Below are 19,060 nucleotides of genomic sequence, written 5' to 3' on the forward strand. Positions count from 1 at the left end.
CTTTTCGACACTGCTGGCAATAGGCCCGCATCATCAAAACTCCATCAATCACATCTGATGACTGAGTATTCCCCTTGGAATTTTTGATATGCCCATCACATGGTGTATAATACGGTATAATATCAGAATCTTCCAGTAACGAGTGAGGTAATTTGTTTGATATATACCACATTCTTATATTTCTATGAAAATATGCTAAAATAAATTCTTTACTTAATTCCTCAATCTTATTACGAGGCAAAGTGAGACCAATATGATAGTAAGTAAACACCATTATGGAAAAGGATATCACAGTACAAGCACGGCACCAAAACACTGAATGATATGAACTCGAGATACCCCGCTTATATAACCAGCACTCTCCCACCCCACGTTTATCCTAACAATAAGTTCTGGTCACAACAAGTTAGGAGGAACCCATCCTTTGTTAAACAGGTACTGGTTAAGAGTTATAAACATGTATGAACAGGAATACTTTTACTTACGCCTCTCGATGTAGTTGGCTCACAAGACGGGCAGCCTCGCATAGATCTTCATTTTCTTCTATTTCTTCACAGAGTCTGATAAGTTCAAGATCGTAGACATCACAACTCAAAGAGTCCATTATGAAATGAGAAATCATACAGTGCTTTCTTTCATTTAAATAGTTGACTACAGGTATAAGATTTCTAAGAGTGGGGACTGTAATCTTTACAAATGAGAAGTATTAAATTAAAACTTGTTGTAATGTGATACAATAAAAATAATCTGTTACATGGAAAATGTACTTAAGGAGAGGTAAAAAATGAGAAATACGTTAACACAATCATTAAGCTACTACTATCATTAATAATTATAACTATCACTGTTTCTTATTATCTATAAAATATTTCACACTACTGTCCTTAGAAGCTAATTGCTTTGTTATGTTATAAATAATATTTCGCGTATTTTGTAGCTCCAAATCGTCTTCCAACGCAAAATATTTCAATCTGAAGTCCGCATGCTTCCAGTGTTCCATGGGTGGGACGTTTTTGATTTTATGCATATCATATATCTCGATTTTAATCAAATGTGATGCATAGGCCCCGTCGTCTTGTCCGGATGACAAGTTTGCAACACCGTCTGGTGAACTTTTGCTCACATTTGAAGACCGTTTCACAACTTTAGACTGCTTTTTAGGTCGTTCAAAGAAGCTATCGATATTGTTTCCTGAACGTTTCTTTGCGATGGCTTGTTTAACTTTGAGACCAAGCGTACCCTCTTCATCGCTTGATTCGTCTTTATTATCATCCGGGTAGTAATAGTTCTTGAAAGTATTTTCAGTGAACTGAAACAATATAAAACAATAATTTACACACTGTCTACAATCTTGATAATTAAAACACAAAGAACACAAGTGAAAACAAAACAAAGTAAGTTACGGTAATCAAAGACATACTTACATCCATTGTTGGGTCTTTCTATAAACACTTAAACACTTCACTGTTGAATTAACACTATATTTCTATATACTGCAGTAGATACAAGGAGCTCTGATACAGAGGACTGCCACGACAGTAATACTTACTCAAAGCCATTTCTCTTCGGCTTTTATACTGTGATAGTGAGCAGGATACAGTATCGTTCAAATCATGTCTCAACAGGTTCATCTAATACAGACGCTCTCTTTACTAAAACCCAAATTCAAAAGCATAATAGGAAACAATAAATCCATTGTCAGTATAAAATATAATAGATGTCTACCAATAAAGCAATTATGCTGTTATAACAATGAATACCAACACACAAGAAATGCCGACGTATTAGACTAAATCATGTTGAAACCAGTTGACACGTCTCGTTATTTTTTTAAAAATCATACAAAGTAACATGTCTCAACAAGTTCATCTAAACAGACGCTCCCTGTACTCAAACCCAAATTATATCCACATAATAATCCATTGTCAGCATAAAATATAATAGACGTCTATCAATAAAGCAATTAAGCTGTTATAACAATGAAAACAAGTGCACAAGAAATGCCTCACACGCCTAGTTATTATTTTAATAATACAAAGAAACAAGTAGCTACGAGTTTACTTTCTATCGTGTTACAAAGAACATAAAAATGTATGTGAAAATAAACATATAGTATTAGATAATGAGACATACTTACATACTAAGTTTAAGAATAAAAAAGGCTACATTAGGTAGAATTGCATTTATCGCAGACAAAAATAATGAGTTAGAAATAGGTAAAACTAAATAAAATAACACAATACAATATGCACAATATAGGTAAGTATGTATACGATATGTAGGATGCTTTAGTTTGGATAGGTAAGAAGTTTAGGTATTTAGGTTAAAACATAACTTGAACGAAGACTAGGTGAAAGCAGGTTAGTTTGAAATGAGAAGTTAGGTTGATTTTAGTTAGGTTTGGTCAAGTTAGGTTTGGTAAAAGAAGGTTTAGGTTAGTTTAGGCTACCGACGGATTACTTGTGTAAATTCTAATTAGGTTAGGTTAGGTTAGAACTGTATTCCTTATAAATCGAAATAGCTCCAAGAGGTTGTAAGATAATAAGATAATGAATCGCAAATAAGTACCTTTTGCAAATACCTATCGGTAATACCTATTGCAAATACCTATCGCTAATACCTATCACAAACACCTACAGTATAATACACACATAAAGAAGGCATGAATGAAGACGTCGGTGGGTGAAGGGTCCGTCGAGATCGAACAATAGAAAAGGGTCGATAAGCCTATTGTTACCGTGGTGAGCAAGGTGTATTGTTTAATTAGCGTATTTCGTAAGTACCTGAAGGAGGCGCCGGGCACTGCTGAGACCTAGCGCAATCAATTCAAATGGGGGGCTATTTTTTTTTTTTTTTTTTTTTTTTTTTTTTTTTTTTTTTTTTTTTTTTTTTTTAGGTTCAGCGTGGGCGGTGGATCGGCCCTGGGGTCAGGATCGGTGACCACTGAGAGGTGGGGCCAGAATCGGGGAATAGTTTCTACTATTGTACAACAAGGGCATAAAGTGACCCATTTTTACCCGAGGCAATTTTTTGGTCCGAGCGAAGCGAAGACCAAAATAGTAGACGAGGGTAAAAATGGACATTTATGCCCTTGTTGTACATGTACACTCTGCTTTTCACTTCGATTGCGAGGAAAATATACAAAAAATCAAATATTTTAGGTTATTTTAACGTATTTATTCAAGACTAAAGAAAATTGTTCTTGGGCCGGTCGGAGGCGCGGGGCACGCCGATCGGGAGAGCGCCGGTCGGGGGCGCGCCGGCAGGGCTGGCAGTTTGTATGGCAGAATTTGGACTTTATTGCTAAGTCAATAAGGGTCGTAATAGATGATTTTACTTTATGCTCTAGAGCATAAAATGCGATTTTATGTCGTCTACGCACGACATAAAGGTGCAGTTTTTGAGCATGAGAAGTGAAAAATAAATAAAAGAACTACATACAAAAGGAAGAAATAACAATAGGCATAAGAAAAGATTAAATAGTGAATTGAAAATGAAATGGAATGGAAAAATAATTGATTCTAAGCATTTACCACGTGCATAAATCGATTATCACCTTCATTTATGCCGTAGGCAGTTTGTGGTCACCATGCCCATGCGCGTATGGCTGCTTCTCTGCTTTCTCGCCGTTGGCATTCAGGCGTACCACGTTGGTTCTTCTAGCTCTTCGGTAAGTTGAGTCTTAGGAACCAGTAACCAACCGCTCCCATACAATATTAAGTTACATGAAACTTTGCATTAATATTTATGCCTGGTATTAGTTTTTGTTACTAATAATTGTTATAAGTACAAAGAAAGTGGAGGGAGTTTTCATGCTAATTGTCTCTCTATTTTCTTTGTAATATATACGATATATCGATACTTGGTTGATTTACATTATTTAATCATATTTACCTCGTTCCAATGTACCTATTAGTTATTAAAATTATAATACTTACATTTTCAGGATGACGTAAACCCACCAACAAAACACGGTGTAAAAAAGTTATCCTTGGCTAGCGCTTTTTTTAGCTTAGCCTCGGTATGTTATTATTATTTATTAATTTTATTTATTATAATCAAATGGAAAAAATATAATTTAACAAAGCTCTACAAAACTGTATTTAGATTGAGTGTGTAGGCAAGTATCAATCACTTTTTATACTTACAAATTAGGTAGGTATATTAAGTAGGTACAATATAACACAATTTGAAGTTACTTGAAAATAGAGTTTGAGTAAGTAGGTATATCCAGGATGCTCTATAGGGAAGATAATGGCTTATAGAGCATCTAAGTGATATATTTTTAAACGATGTATCACGTCATAGGCAACGACACGGACAATCGCTATCGCTACGACAACGAAACGCTTTGTGTCTATCACTCTTCCATATTAGTGCGAGAGTGACAGTTGCGTTTCGATCGCTACGAAGCGTAAGCTATTGGCATGTTGGCGCTACGCGGCTAGATCTATCTGGCAGGTGTTTGGCGCACGAGTCGGTCATATGTTATTTACCTACCTCTGTACTTGTGCAGAGTCATATTTCCTTGCTGTATTATTTTCTTTTATTGAGGTGTGTAATAAAGAGTATTTGTATTGTATATGGCGGGAATCGTCAAAATGGTGGGACTGCCGAAAATCTGTTCCAAGACTCATGTGTGCCTAATTTCCGCTATACATTGACCGGTTTGCCAGATGAATTTGACGAACACATCCGCGAGCTAATTTTCAACCCTTTAAGTACCTCTACTACTAAAGCTACACTTATGGAATGCTTTGAGTACTGAGTTTGTATAGCGAGAACCGGGAATTACTGTTAAAACTGTAGGTAAAATTTTGAATAATATAAGCGCTGGTGGCCTAGCGGTAAGAGCGTGCGACTTTCAATCCGGAGGTTGCGGGTTCGAACCCCGGCTCGTACCAATGAGTTTTTCGGAACTTATGTACGAAATATCATTTGATATTTAACAGTCGCTTTTCGGTGAAGGAAAACATCGTGAGGAAACCGGACTAATCCCCATATGACCTAGTTTACCCTCTGGGTTGAAAGGTCAGATGGCAGTCGCTTTCGTAAAAACTAGTGCCTACACCAATTCTCGGGATTAGTTGCCAAGCGGACCCCAGGCTCCCGTGAGCCGTGGCAAAATGCCGGGATAACGCGAGGAAGATGATTTAATTTTGAATAGAAAATTAGTACCAAGAGTAGAGAATTCTAACCTACGCTGTCTGACAACCCATCCTTCTGAATATTGTTAACCCAGCGTTACCAACTTGCAATGAAAGGACGTTTCATAATGCATGTTTGTATACTTATTTGTTAGTCACGCCCAGCAGCCCAAATACATTCAAACTTTCTGATAATATTCGTGTCATGTATGTTGATGCTGAAATCGATAAGGTTTTTAAAATAAGTAAAATATTATTGCGTCTTTTCAGATCATAAAAAATGCTCTACTCGTCATAATGGTATTGCAATGTTTAATTTTTCAAATTCCTAAATTACTTGTAGAAAACTGAAGTGTTGCTTTTGGTTGATTGATCGCAATTGATTTGAACCTTGTTGGTACTACATAAGACGAATAAAGTCTAAGGAAAAAACGTGCCTCGGAATTGAAGCAAAAGTCATTCTCGAATAGATGGCGCACACACCTTTAGCCTATCCTCGGCTAGATGGCGTGACGACACCGTTTCATATTTAACAATTTTAACACATAGATATTAGTGAATGAACATGGATCAAAATGATATAAAAATAATAAAATCATTTATCCATATATATACATTTTTTTGATAACTTTATACGTTTTCATTTTGAGTTTTAGTCGTGTGTCGATAGATGGCAGTAAATTTACAGTGACTACAAAATTTACAATGACAGGAGCCCTCTATACTATCTATTCTTTTTGGTACTACGTACTACTAATAGCAACTCTTAGGGTCGGTTGCACCAAACCGTCTGTCTCCTTTATAAATAGCGCTTGCAAAATTGGATGGTAGGTATGAGAATGAGAAGTTTATTTACTGCTGATAAAGTTACCTATCATCATCATCATTCTAGCCTTCAATCGCCCACTGCTGAGCATAGGCATCTCTTCGTGTACGCCACATTATCCCGGTCTGGGCTAGTCTCATCCAAAAGTGCCCCGCGATTTTCCGAATGTCATCCACCCATCGGGCCAACGGACGCCAGGCGCTTCTTTAAGTTACCTATAGTTTATAAATTGTAAATATATATGTAAATCACAATGAAGAAACCTCTGCATTTACAATTTATAGGTAGATTATAATAATCCACCAAGTCAGACGACGCAACGGAGCCACGCTGTTACGTCGTCGCCCAAATTTAATGTTTAATTTGTGTTTGGTTTTTATTTGTAGTTTTGTTGTTGTTTTCTTGTATTCTTATTTTGTAGTTTCACAGTGCCTTAGTTTTTACTGTAATGCTGTGTCACTTATTTGAGTAACAAATAAATAATAATAATGTACGTCCCACAATAAAAAAGGAAACTATATAGTTGACTATATAATCAATAGTCAATCAGTCCGCTAAATGTGGTTGGTGCAACTGGCCCTTAATTGACCATAATGGTAACATTCCATTTCTAACCGCAGCTGCAATACCGGTACTGAACGCGTCGCTGTCATTGTCAATTTCCATAGTAAAATTGACAGTATTGCAGCTGCAGTTAGAAATGGAATGTCACCATAAAGGGCCTCATGGCTTTTAGAAGACTTTATGAATTTCCAGTTAACATATTCATCCGATGATAGCAACTAAAGGAGATATAAGCTTTTGCATCTTGATAGCAACTAAAGATGGTATAAGTATAAGCTTTTGCATCTTGTGATTCTAGAGCGGAAAGAAAATACATGAAGAAGGAGCGGGAGTAAGTACACTGTACCATGGTATAATAATATACTCCGCCTGGTACTCCATTCCCGTCTTTTCTAGGTCACCTAACTGACACGGGCTTACGTCATCATGCGACAGCGCTATATGATAATATGCGATAGCGCTATATATAGCGGCCATGTTGTTGTGACGTAGCCCCGTGTCACTCTGGGAATGGAAGACCATGTTTTATTAGACTATGCACTGTACATTGTAAGTTTAAATTTCGAGCTGTGTACAGTCGGCATCAAAAGTAGCGGATCAAACTACGCGTCACAAGAACTACCATTCTCTAATCACTATTACACCTTATAAAACAAACGGCTCGATTCGGAAAATGAATTAGATATCTATTAGACATCAAGAAGTTACGATATTAATAATTTAAAGATATTTGTAAGGTAGATCATGGTCTAATAAAACATGGTCTTCCATTCCCAGAGTGACACGCGATTACGTCACAATAACATTGCCACTTTATTTCAACATAACATGTTACATGGGTACATTATACCTATGGTTAATAAGTTAAAATATTTCTTTATAATTTTCATTTATATGTATTTTAGCTTAAATTTTACAATAACACGTCATTTTTAATTACTCGTTAGCAATATCTTCCGATTCACGAAAGAAATTTCGGACTTTCGGGTAATTCTGTTTATACTACTGGCAACACAGGATAGCGCTGTGGACATTTGACAATTCGGATCTAGATAACTTCATGCCCTGACCGTCATCCTTGTCGAACGCGTGTTAATTGTTATTTCCTTCTCGCTCAGTGTCAGCAGTCGCAGTGTTTTCCAAACTTTTCACGTCGTAAGCTTGGTAATTAATGTGTAACTGTGAATTAGTTTTTCAAACGTTTGTCTTGTATAGATAAATAAAGTTTAACTTAATACATTAGATTTGTTTTGTTTTACTATGTTTCTACATGAATAACTTAAAATTAATGCCGTTAAAATAATTTTCACCGTTGGTTAAAATTCTCCCACATTTCAAAGTTTGAGAACCTGTAAACAGCATGATGACGTAGGCGCGTGTCAGTTAGGTCATACGCGAATCTCGGAATGGAGTACCAGGCGGAGTATATTATTATACCATGAGGTAGATATGTCAAATTTGACGTTTCCGCGATTCTGGACGTCCTCTTGAACGATTTCCACAAGTTATGACTTAGATATCCAAGTCACATTTAGTCGATATCTAATGTAGATCCCAAAAATCTCTAGTTCGTCTCTAATCATGCAATTATCTCGTTTCCCGAATACGCCTGAAAGTCCCCCACCGCGTCTGTCTGTTTGTGTGAACTACTGAACGGATTTTCATGCGGTTTTCACTTATCAATAGAGTGATTCTTGACTTTCTTGAGGAAGGTTTAGATGTATAATTTGTTAACCCGTGCGAAGCCGGGGCGGGTCGCTAGTAACTTAATAAGAAGAAATACTTATGGCTCTATGTAGAACTATTAAACTGTGCTACTGGTACCTACATAGGTATTTTTGAATGCGAACTGTAGAGATATACATACATATACAGGGTGGAAAAATCGAGTGCCACATGGATGGCAACTACCTTAAATATTGTAAATAGCACATTTTGTGTAAAGGAGACTTTCCTTTGTTTTTAAAAACAATAAATTCTGCATTTAAGGATTTATGAAAAATCGCTTGCCTCAGTCGGGACTCGAACCGGTCAAACGTGACAAAAAATCAAATTTTAAATTGTTAGTTTTCATGGCCTTCCGTTATTCTGATTGTATTTGTTATTTAGAGAAAAATGAACCTTATCAGTAAACCTTTCAATCTGCATCATAAAATACGGCACGTTATTTTTTGTCACATTCGACCGGTTCGAGTGACCGAGGCCAGCGATTTTTCATAAATCCTTAAATGCAGAATTTATTGTTTAAAAAAAAAGGAAAGTCTCCTTTACACAAAATGGGCTATTTACAATATTTAAGGTAGTTGCCGTCCATGTGGCACTCGATTTTTCCACACTGTATATATTTAGAATAATATTTCAGGGTTTTTTTTTTTTTACTATTTTTATAGTTGTAGGTCCGCGCTTTATATTTCAGGGTGGCAATACTTTGATTGTTACAGTAATAAATGGAGAGCATTCTGGTAAGAACTTCGTGAATTTTTGCTAAGATGTTAAATAGAATTATAATTTTGCCCAATTTCCAAAAAGCTAAACTAGTAATTTTAATTATTATGTCGTTAACGTTGTTATACAAGAAATAATCATATACGAATATGTATCATATGTCTTTCGATGTTTGTTGATCATATATGTCTTTATTTTCTTTCTAAATATGTAAGTAAGTAGTGAGGTTGATTAATTTTCAAAAGCGAACCTTACTTATGTACTTTAACCTAAAAATTTACCTTGTAGCTTTGCTTTGACCTGCAGTAGCTAACTTATTTTTTAATATTTTTTTTGTTATACAACATATTATACTTGGTCAAGCAGATCTTGTCAGTAGAAAAAGGCGGCAAATTTGAAAAATGTAGGCGCGAAGGGATATCGTCCCATAGAAAATTTGAATTTCGCGCCTTTTTTTACTGACAAGATTTGCTTGACCGTCTATACCATCGCAATACAGCCGAGCGGGGAAATGCTGCCAGTGTCCTCGGCACCATGCCAAACGTATTTTAATTTTATTTAGTATTAGTTTTAATTTGGTTTAATTTTATAGATAAGTTAGTTTATTTTTCTTTTAATTGTATCTACCATCTACCTGAAACTGAAAATAAATTATTATAATAATTAGGTATTATTTTAACAGGTACCTACTGCGTTATCTTCTCTGATAAAAATAAAGTGTGCAAATCAAAACTTCGTTTCATTAACCGTTAGCAAAGTTATAATCTTATTTCCAAGACAAGAGCAAAAAAGCCTCCAACCCTTTCGGCCTACTGTTTAAGGGTCGGTACAGACGGACTGCAACCCAACTGCAACTTGTATGGGAATTGCACGCCGATGTTGCAGTTGGCGTGCAGTTCCCATACAAATTGCAGTCGGGTTGCAGTTTGCAGTCCGTCTGTATCGGCCCTAACCGTTAACTTTGTACAGATTCGATTGAATCGATGAAAAAAGTAAGGCTGTCATTATAAACGTCATAATTTCATAGATGTTTGTCATTAATTTACTTGTTTATTTACAAAAATATTAAGTTTTACCTAAATATCAGTATTAAGTTACCACAACTTTTTTTTGTTGCAATCAGTGAAAAGTGAAATAACCGAAGAAGATACAATTAGTAACAGTACACGTAAAGCCACTAAGTAATTAAAAGATTTGTGTTGTGATAGTGTGTTAAGTCGATAGGAACTGAAGACTAGGGGCCCGATTCGGATTTTGAAATAGACATCTATTAGATATCTTTTAGACATCACCAAGATACGATAACGATATGTTTAAGATCTAACCTGTCAAATTTGACATTTGCGCGATTCTGGAGATAATCTTAAACGATTTCCACAGGATATGAGTTAGAGATCCAATTCACATCTAATAGATATCTTACTCTATCTAACGTAAAAGTGACATTGGTTGCCCGAATTGTGCTGCAAAAGAGAACTAGTTGATATCTAAACTATAACGTATCTAGAATGGTTCTAGTACGTGTCATCTCTTGTCAATATCTTGAAGTTCGAATACGGCAGTTGGTACCTAATAGTTACCACGATGAGGCTAAAAAAAATCCACCACGGCGAGTTGATTAAGCATCATACGTCGCTTTTACCGTAGCTAAACGTAGAAATGGGAAAATTGATTGTTACAAATGATAAAATATCAATTTTCGTTTGTACGGTAGAACATGCGCAAACGCAGACCGCGATGCGTGTACTATTCTTGCTCTGTCTGTTTGTGGTAGTGATAGTGCAGGCGTATGATGACCGAGCGGGTACCGTGGTGAGTCTTAATTCACTTTAAACTAAACAGTGATTTTAATAAAAAAATGTTTTGAAGTAATAAGAATAATAAATCGGTTATTTTGGGGATACACGTAGGTACCTACATAGATTTAGTTTTATTTGCAATAAACTAAACACGGTACAATAGTTCTCATGCTAACACGATCAGATGCCATTTAGTGTGCAAAAGAAAACATCATGCAATCAGAAATAAGGATTTCCGCTTGAGAATATTCGCGTCTTGAAAATATTTCTTTGTCTTTTGCTCATTAATGTTGTTTAAAGTGTAATTAATATTGATTGCTAACTTTGCGGTAAGTAAACTAATGTGAAAGTGTGCATCAGCTAATGAATTAATAATATTAAAACGCGATTAACCTTTTTTAGTAAACACCCGGCAATCTAACGTGGCAATTCGTAAACTTTACTAAGAGCAATCACCGTACACGGTCATGCTCTACGAACACTGAGATTGACGGAATCATTATACCTATAAATCTTCCGACCTTGACACTGGAAAATCGTCCCAATGGGTTAGTTCCGGTTTCATCGGATTCTTGTTTCGTCGGATTGTGACATACCTACTAAACTAAATCCGGCAAATCGGGAACTAACCTCCCAATGGACAGAAGCCATTTAAAAAAAATGGTTGTCTGTATAGTCGGTTTACGGACGATAATTTTGCGTGATAACGTCATAAGAAAACGTGGCCGTAACGTTACCATGGAGATTTGTCCACAACGTTATCATGGAGATTTGTCCACAACGTGACACTTTTTCGTGCTACCGGTGTTCATCGATTTATAAGACGTTGTCACGTCAAAAAATGAACTGAATCCGAAATAAAACTAAGCAGTTAGATGCTTTCGGGTGTGTGACAATCTAGTACCTACAAAAAGTATACTTTTTTCAACCGTCGGCGACAGCCGTAATCAGTATACTACTGAAAGTAAAAGCATCACTAGTTTACTTACAAATGGGAAAATGTAAGATCTGTGATTCTAATTCTTGTTTCAGACCAGCGTTAGGTCGCCAAGCCCCAGAGCTGTACAAAAACTATCATTTTTCAATTCTATTGCTACCTTGGCTGAGGTAACTTACTTCTTAAAGTATTCTTTACTAATTTACTTGGGTACAATTAAGTACTGCATGGGCTACATGCGTCTCTGGCATAATGTCTACATAAAGGACGCTTAGCACAGGGAGTTTTGTACATTGACCCGCGTCTTCCTATCTCTATCGCATGCGCGTTATTATATTGCTGTCTCGGTCCCGCCCATGATACCGGCGGCCAATGACGCTGTGGGGAGCGGAATTATAATTACTTATGCGTCAGCAATAGAGATCTAGGTCATATGCCTATATATTATGCTGCATAACTATGCAATACAGCCCTTTTAATAACATTTTTGAATCAGTGAAGGTACTAAACAGAGGGTGGAATTGCTCATGGCAAAAATCAAACGTCAATAGAGTTGGAACGTTGAATTTTATCGACTTTTTCAGCTATCGATAAGTTCAGTCACCTTTTACATTTTATACGATGAAGATTAGTTTTTGAATCCTTAGGTTGTATTATTGAAACTTAGGTAGTTTTAATAATGCAGTATTATTATTAAGTAGTTTCTAAAATTATCGTTTTATATTGTCTTGCATTTAAATGTTATTCCGTAACGTTCATATGAAGTCTATTATTATTGTTTGCTTATGGATTTGAGGTTACTAAATTTTCATCGTATAAAATGTAAAAGGTGACTAAACTTATCGATAGCTGAAAAAGTCGATAAAATTCAACGTTCCAACTCTATTGACGTTTGATTTTTGCCATGAGCAATTCCGCCCTCTGTTAATTAGACATTATTGCAACATTACTGCCTTGTTGCGGGCGCTATATCTGTCAAATTTGCTTGATAAAATGTGTGACGCTCGCCGCCGCATTGCTATTGATTACTTATGACTTATGACTTTCAATCCGTCACTCATTTTATCAAGGAAATTGACAGATGCAACGGCGACATCAAGCCCGTAGCTGTAATGGCGCAACAGCAGTTGACATGGCAGTTCACATCCGAATATTCCGAATGTCGCCTTTACGGCTCGATTCGGGAAATGAATTAGAGATGCACTAGATACGTATGAAATCATGAAATAGTAAAGATATGTGACGTTCCACGGCAAAAGGTACCTTATGGCGGCTGGCGCCGCGATTCGGGAAATGAATTAGAGATTCACTAGATATGAAATAGTAAAGTTATGTGACGTTCCACGGCAAAAGGTACCTTATGGCATAGCGCCGCAATCATAGTCTAATAAAACATGGTCTTCTCTTCCCAGAGTGACACAAGCCTACGTCACAATAACATTGCCACTTTGTATAGCGCTATTGCATACTATTATATAGCGCTGTCGCATGATGACGCAGGCTTGTGTCAGTCACGTGGTCGGAAGAGAGTACCAGGCTGAGTATATTATTATACTAGGCCGCAATAATATTGGAGCGACGTTAATAATGGCGTAAGCGCCAACCGCCATAAGGTACCTTTACCTGTGGGACGTCACATATCTTTACTATATCGTATCTAGTTAATCTTTAGAATTCATGTCCCGAATCGCACCGTTAGTCAGTTTATAATTTTCTTTATAGTACGACGAGTAGACTTGGAAGGGTTATTTATGATTAATTTTATCATTTCAGATCATAGCTAATGTTCTGGGGATAGTTATGGTAAAATATCTTCATATAATTTGTGTCAATACTTAATGTAATATTTAGTAAATTTTTTATTGCAATTTTATTATAGGACGGAAAGAAAATTAAAGAAGATGGCGTTGGGGTAAGCCTCAGACACTTTCTCTTAGGTATATGTATATCTATCCTCCAGCGTCCTACATGTAGTAGGTACATAGTACCTAATATACTTACTAGTCTTTGGTACATAGGCCCCAATACATTTTTGACTCTTTGTCAATGTGATAGAGTTAAATTTAAACTGGCAAATTTTGATACCCGGTCGTCAGGAGGCTATAGCGTTAGCGTACATAAATACATTAGTAATCCTATAAATGTAATTACATACATATTATTACACACTTGTTAACCCAATAGGTTAAAGATTTTTTTTGTATCGGATCATTAAAGGAATACGGTTTTTGTTATGATCTATAATGAACTTAAGAGCGGTAGCATAATATTCACTTAACTTACTGTTTTCACGCAAAAGTAGCTTTGTTGGAGCGTTTAGATTGAAAGCGTTTTATTTCCTAACCTTTTATATTTATTTTTATATATTGCAGTAACGAGTGGCGAATATTCGGGTAAGCGTATGTCGTTTTACCTAATTATTTAATTATATATGTAGGTAATGATAGATTATAGTCGAAGTTAAATTATGTTAACGAATGGATTATACTTATAATAATGTGGAGTAGTATACTAAGGAAATATTATTAATAATTATTGTATTTTTCATATTGGTAATTGTAATGTGTGTAGTGTGTACAATAAAGTATTCACGAACAATTTTTTTATATTATATATAGGTACCTAATCATAATTATTATGTGCAATTTAAACATGAGAATAAAATGAACCGTTATTTAAGTATTTTTTTTTTACCCAGGTACACAACATAAACAAATCGATTATATACTTAATTGAAATAAACTATCGTAATATAACGATGGTGTGGATGTGGTTTTTCTTGCAATTCCCTATTTACTCCCACAATTTTAATACATTCCACATATTCTTATGAGTTGTGAACCAAATACCTCTACCATAATAACTGCCGTATTCGAACTTCAAGATATTCACAAGAGACGACACGTACTAGATCCATTCTAGATACGTTATAGTTTAGATATCAACTAGTTCTCTTTTGCAGCGCAATTCGGGCAACCAATGTCACTTTTACGTTAGATAGAGTAAGATATCTATTAGATGTGAATTGGATCTCTAAGTCATATCCTGTGGAAATCGATCAAAAGTATCTCCAGAATCGCGCAAATGTCAAATTTGACAGGTTAGATCTTAAACATATCGTTATCGTATCTTAGTGATGTCTAAAAGATACCTAATAGATGTCTATTTCAAAATCTGAATCGGGCCCTAATTATCTCCTAATTGGCATTATGAAAGAGTGCTCTCATGAAACAAGTACCTACCTGCAAATTGTTTGCGTTTTAGGGTCAAACAGATCACTGTGTTATGTCATGGCATGTAAGCAATGATTTTATCATAGTTCTCTAAATAAAAGGAGGACCTTTTCACGTGGATAAGGGTTAAATAAGAAAATTAACCTTTATAGCCCTTAACTCTTGTGTATGTCTACAGGAAAGACATAACACAGTGATCTGTTTGACCCTTTATGACTAAGGGGAACTTTCCATAACTTAAGTGTTTATTAGGTTCAGTCAGACCCAGCTGATTTTGCATGATGGCATTTGTAATGATGGATTGTGGGAATGTCACTATAAATATCAAATTTCTGTGAAAATATGAAGTTTATAATGAGATCCCCAACCCAAATTGTATTGTATTAAAGTCGGTGCAGAGTTGGTTTAGACGGACTCTGAGTGATTGTATGTGACGTTCTCAACCAAAAGTACCACATTGGCGATAAGGTTGATTTCAAATTGAAGCTATATAGAATAAGCGCGTTAGTTAGAACAAAATTTTGACAGGGCCGAACAACTGACAGGCCGATACCGTCCGGCGGACTGTTAATCAGTGGGCCCCTTTATAGACAACTGACAATTAAAAAAAAAGACCCCTTTTGGTTGAAAATGTCACGTTGTTGAAAAGGTAATCAAATAAAAAATAACATAAAAATACATACAACATTTATTACACATGTTCAATACCTAGTTCAAAAATCAACTTCCATCAATTTGGTGCTGTTCTTCCTATCGCGGACTACCACCTTCGACTGAGAGTAGAAGCCGATCTCGATGATCTCCCGAGACATGATCTCGTTCTTTAGACCTCCGTGAGACATGACAGTCTGCACCGGCAGCGCCCAGTAATGGTGACCCCTGTACACATCATCATAGTTGACGGCCACAGCTCCAGAAAGGCTGGCCAAGTATTCCATCTCGATTTGAATCGTGCCCTTAGTAGCGTGGAGCTCAGTGGTCACAGATTGCCCTGGCTGGAGTAAGACTTCCATGGATGACGTAGCTCCGATTGTCACAGCTTCGGATTTCTCGGCACCAATACCCCAAGCGGATGTGTAGCTAAAGGTAGTAGAGCCACCCAGATTGGCCACCTCAATATCAATTCCATAACTGATCTCTTGTTCCACAGAAAGCTCGGCGCTCTTGGCCCAGTGAGACGAAACACGGTTCTCAACGGAGTGTGAGATTCCAACGTTAAAAGTAGCCGGCTTCGTGCTGTTGTTCTCGAAAACTTGCTGCATAACGATCAGGGGCTGAGAAGTGATCTTCAGAACCTTGCCGCTTTTCGGCACTAAGGTCCTCGCAACCTGGTTCCAGTTGTAAGTCCTGTACAGATCTCCCCAGGGAGTAGGGCTTTTAAGGAAGGCGTCATTAGGGCGTCTGCCGAAGTAGGCGTTGACGGCGTTCTTAAGGTTGTTGTCTCCTAAGCTGAAGCTGTCGCGCTCCTGGTCGGAGATGATGTCCATCTGGCTGCCGGAGTAGTGGACCTTCATGTCGGAGTTCTCGTTCTCGAATTTGCCGCTGACCTCCACGTTGATGCGGGCGTGCACCAGCGCAGGGAGGACTAGGAGGAGATATCTGAACGCCATGGCTCTGAAAAGAGGAAAAAGGTTTCTTAATTAAGAAATGTATATAGGTAAATAACGGTAAGGTTTTAAATAGAAACTTTATCCTCGTAAAGCCCAATGTGCATTAAAATGTTCACTCTGTTTCAACTAATTCGGACCTTTCAAAAACGACATAAAGTAGCATTTCGTTTGTTTCTTTGTTTTCTAAAATAAACGAAAGTCACCGTAATCAAGGTGTAACAAGGTTCAAATTAAAAATAGGGAAACTTTGTACGGCGGGCCTATTCTAGATGCAACGTATATATGAACCGGGTGATCATTGTTCAATACTACATTTGAACTTAAAAAAATGCTTTATAATATGTACAGAAAGACGTTAAACTAATAAAAATATTAGCAAAGTTGATAGTAAAATTTACAAGTCAATAAATAAAAAGAAACAAGTTTTCGTTTTCGTTCGGAGAGAAAAATAATTGAATTTGTAAAGTCAAATCTAATAATGGCTTAAGCAACTCTATTTATTTAGCGCTACATTATTGTGCAAGACCAATTAAAGGACTTAAAAAACATTAACAAAAAAATAAATAAACAAAAACACCAAAAATACTTACATTTCAAATGCTGGATAATATATATATATAATTTAAATTAAATTATAAGATAAATAAGAAGTCAAGACACAACTGATGATGTCTAACTGACTTCTTAAACTATGATCATTTGAATTTATCACGAATATTTATACTACTATTGACATATGAAAAGAGCAAATGTAACATCTTGAAGTAAAACTGCTGCTATATATGTTTTTAGCTAAAACGGTAACGCTGACAATTTTTGCTAGGTTTGCAGACAAGTCTTAAGTCGTCCCGCCAGTAAATTGATAGCAATTGAATGCTATAAAAACTTTATGCTAAGACAAGTACCTACCTATGTGTCCTATGTACTTACACTTAATTAGGTAGGTATATTTTTATGTCAATTGGATAGGTATGTAGTTAGTTAGGGATTAGGTTGAATAAATGGTATTTAGGTTTAGAATATGTTAACAAAAGAGACGCCTAAGTTAAAACTTAAAATTTACAGGACCATCATCATCATTATCTAAGCGCTGTTCCGGGTTTATGCAATAAGGAAGCATTGCAGGACCACTTTATTACTATTTACTTTTAAAACTGACCATAAATCAAGAGAGATACCGTAAAAATCTAAATTCCAAGATAGTTTAAGTATAGCGATGACTCGTGCTCATTCCAATGGCCGCGGTTCCTCTAAATCCTTGACTATTCATGTCACAGTAGCAGCAGCAGGCTAAGGCCCGATAAAAAAAATTGATTTATGTTCAGTGCGAGTTCATAGGTACATTTGCTACTTGCGTTTTTTTTTCAAACTTAAACTATGTAATGTAACTAAAATATGCTTAATCGGGCCTAATTTTCGACAATCTCACCTAGACCTTACCTAAATCAGTGAGTTTAACTAGCATTTTTTATACAAATTATTCTTTAATATATGTATATGTATAACTATTTCTCTTGGAGCATTTAGAAATTTCTTATTAGATCGAATATAAATACTAGCTGTTGTACATAGCGTTAATTAACGTTAATTATTCTAAAATAGTATCGCTTTGACTGGAACAATAGCATTATTTATGATTGCTACTGCATAATGTAATTTATACTTACGTATGATCTAAACAAACTTACGTACGAAATCTCGACACATGTTTGCAATTTCGCTGACTCAAAATGGACGAAGTTCACTGGTTATTTGGTAATTATTTCTATTCGCCTTACAAAACTGGAAAGATATATTATGTTATTCTAATATTTAATATAATATATTGGTATAAACTTTTTAGTATGAGTTAAGGTTATACGACTTTCCTGTGGACATCATTAAATAAACCGTGTCGAAAGCCTAATTTTCGTACGTAACCTTATATGGGGCATGGGCCACTTGCGCGTTCTAGGGTTAGCCAACTAACTCGGAGTTAACCGTTTATACAGTATAGTTTAACCCTGTGTAAAAGGTTAATGCCCATTGCCCAGTTCACATTTATTCCAGTGGCATTCCAGTCCGGTGATCGAATCCAGAGCTGGAATGCTACTACTGGAATAATGTGAACCGCACTGGAATATAATCATTCCAGTAAACGTACAAGTCCAGTGATTGGAATGATGGTCTACTTTTGATTAAAGCTGGCCCAATCCAGCGCCACTAGAATAATGGAGACCATCAATCATCAATCCAGTGCTGGATTACACGTCAAACTAACACGTTAATATGAACTTTGTTCGAGATAAATGTTTTTTTATTTGATGTGTTTAATTGAAAACTCAGTTTTATTAGGGCTCCGTAGCCAAATGGTAAAAAACGAAACCATTATGGATTCGTCATGTCTGTCTGTCTGTCCGTCCGTATGTCACAGCCACTTTTTTCCGAAACTATAAGAACTATACTGTTGAAACTTGGTAAGTAAATGTATTCTGTGAACAGCATTAAGATTTTCATACA

At 36.1% G+C, this 19,060-nt stretch overlaps 1 protein-coding gene and 2 long non-coding RNA genes across 4 annotated transcripts; 2 read left to right on the forward strand and 1 right to left on the reverse strand.

Annotated features, from left to right (window-relative positions):
• Window positions 1-3,557: 3,557 nt before the first annotated feature.
• Window positions 3,558-9,714, forward strand: LOC134801959 (uncharacterized). 2 transcript variants are annotated; one of them, XR_010145772.1, is made up of 6 exons: window positions 3,558-3,670; window positions 3,947-4,021; window positions 5,418-5,447; window positions 6,836-6,868; window positions 8,979-8,999; window positions 9,665-9,714. It is a non-coding gene; the product is annotated as an uncharacterized LOC134801959 (long non-coding RNA). The 2 variants fall into 2 exon arrangements; XR_010145771.1 differs by lacking the exon at window positions 9,665-9,714 and having other exon boundaries at window positions 8,979-9,649.
• A 944-nt stretch (window positions 9,715-10,658) lies between these two features.
• LOC134802028 (uncharacterized) lies at window positions 10,659-14,478 on the forward strand. Its single transcript, XR_010145799.1, has 6 exons — window positions 10,659-10,794; window positions 11,814-11,888; window positions 13,492-13,521; window positions 13,598-13,630; window positions 14,091-14,111; window positions 14,417-14,478. It is a non-coding gene; the product is annotated as an uncharacterized LOC134802028 (long non-coding RNA).
• Window positions 14,479-15,621: 1,143 nt separating this feature from the next.
• On the reverse strand, window positions 15,622-16,592 carry LOC134802024 (spherulin-2A-like). The gene has a single exon (XM_063774642.1). The coding sequence runs from the start codon at window positions 16,559-16,561 to the stop codon at window positions 15,665-15,667; it is 897 nt and encodes a 298-aa protein (XP_063630712.1). The 5' UTR covers window positions 16,562-16,592; the 3' UTR covers window positions 15,622-15,664.
• Between the last annotated feature and the right edge of the window lie 2,468 nt (window positions 16,593-19,060).

This window comes from Cydia splendana, chromosome 23, assembly GCF_910591565.1.
Source record: "Cydia splendana chromosome 23, ilCydSple1.2, whole genome shotgun sequence".
Taxonomy (NCBI): domain Eukaryota; kingdom Metazoa; phylum Arthropoda; class Insecta; order Lepidoptera; family Tortricidae; genus Cydia; species Cydia splendana.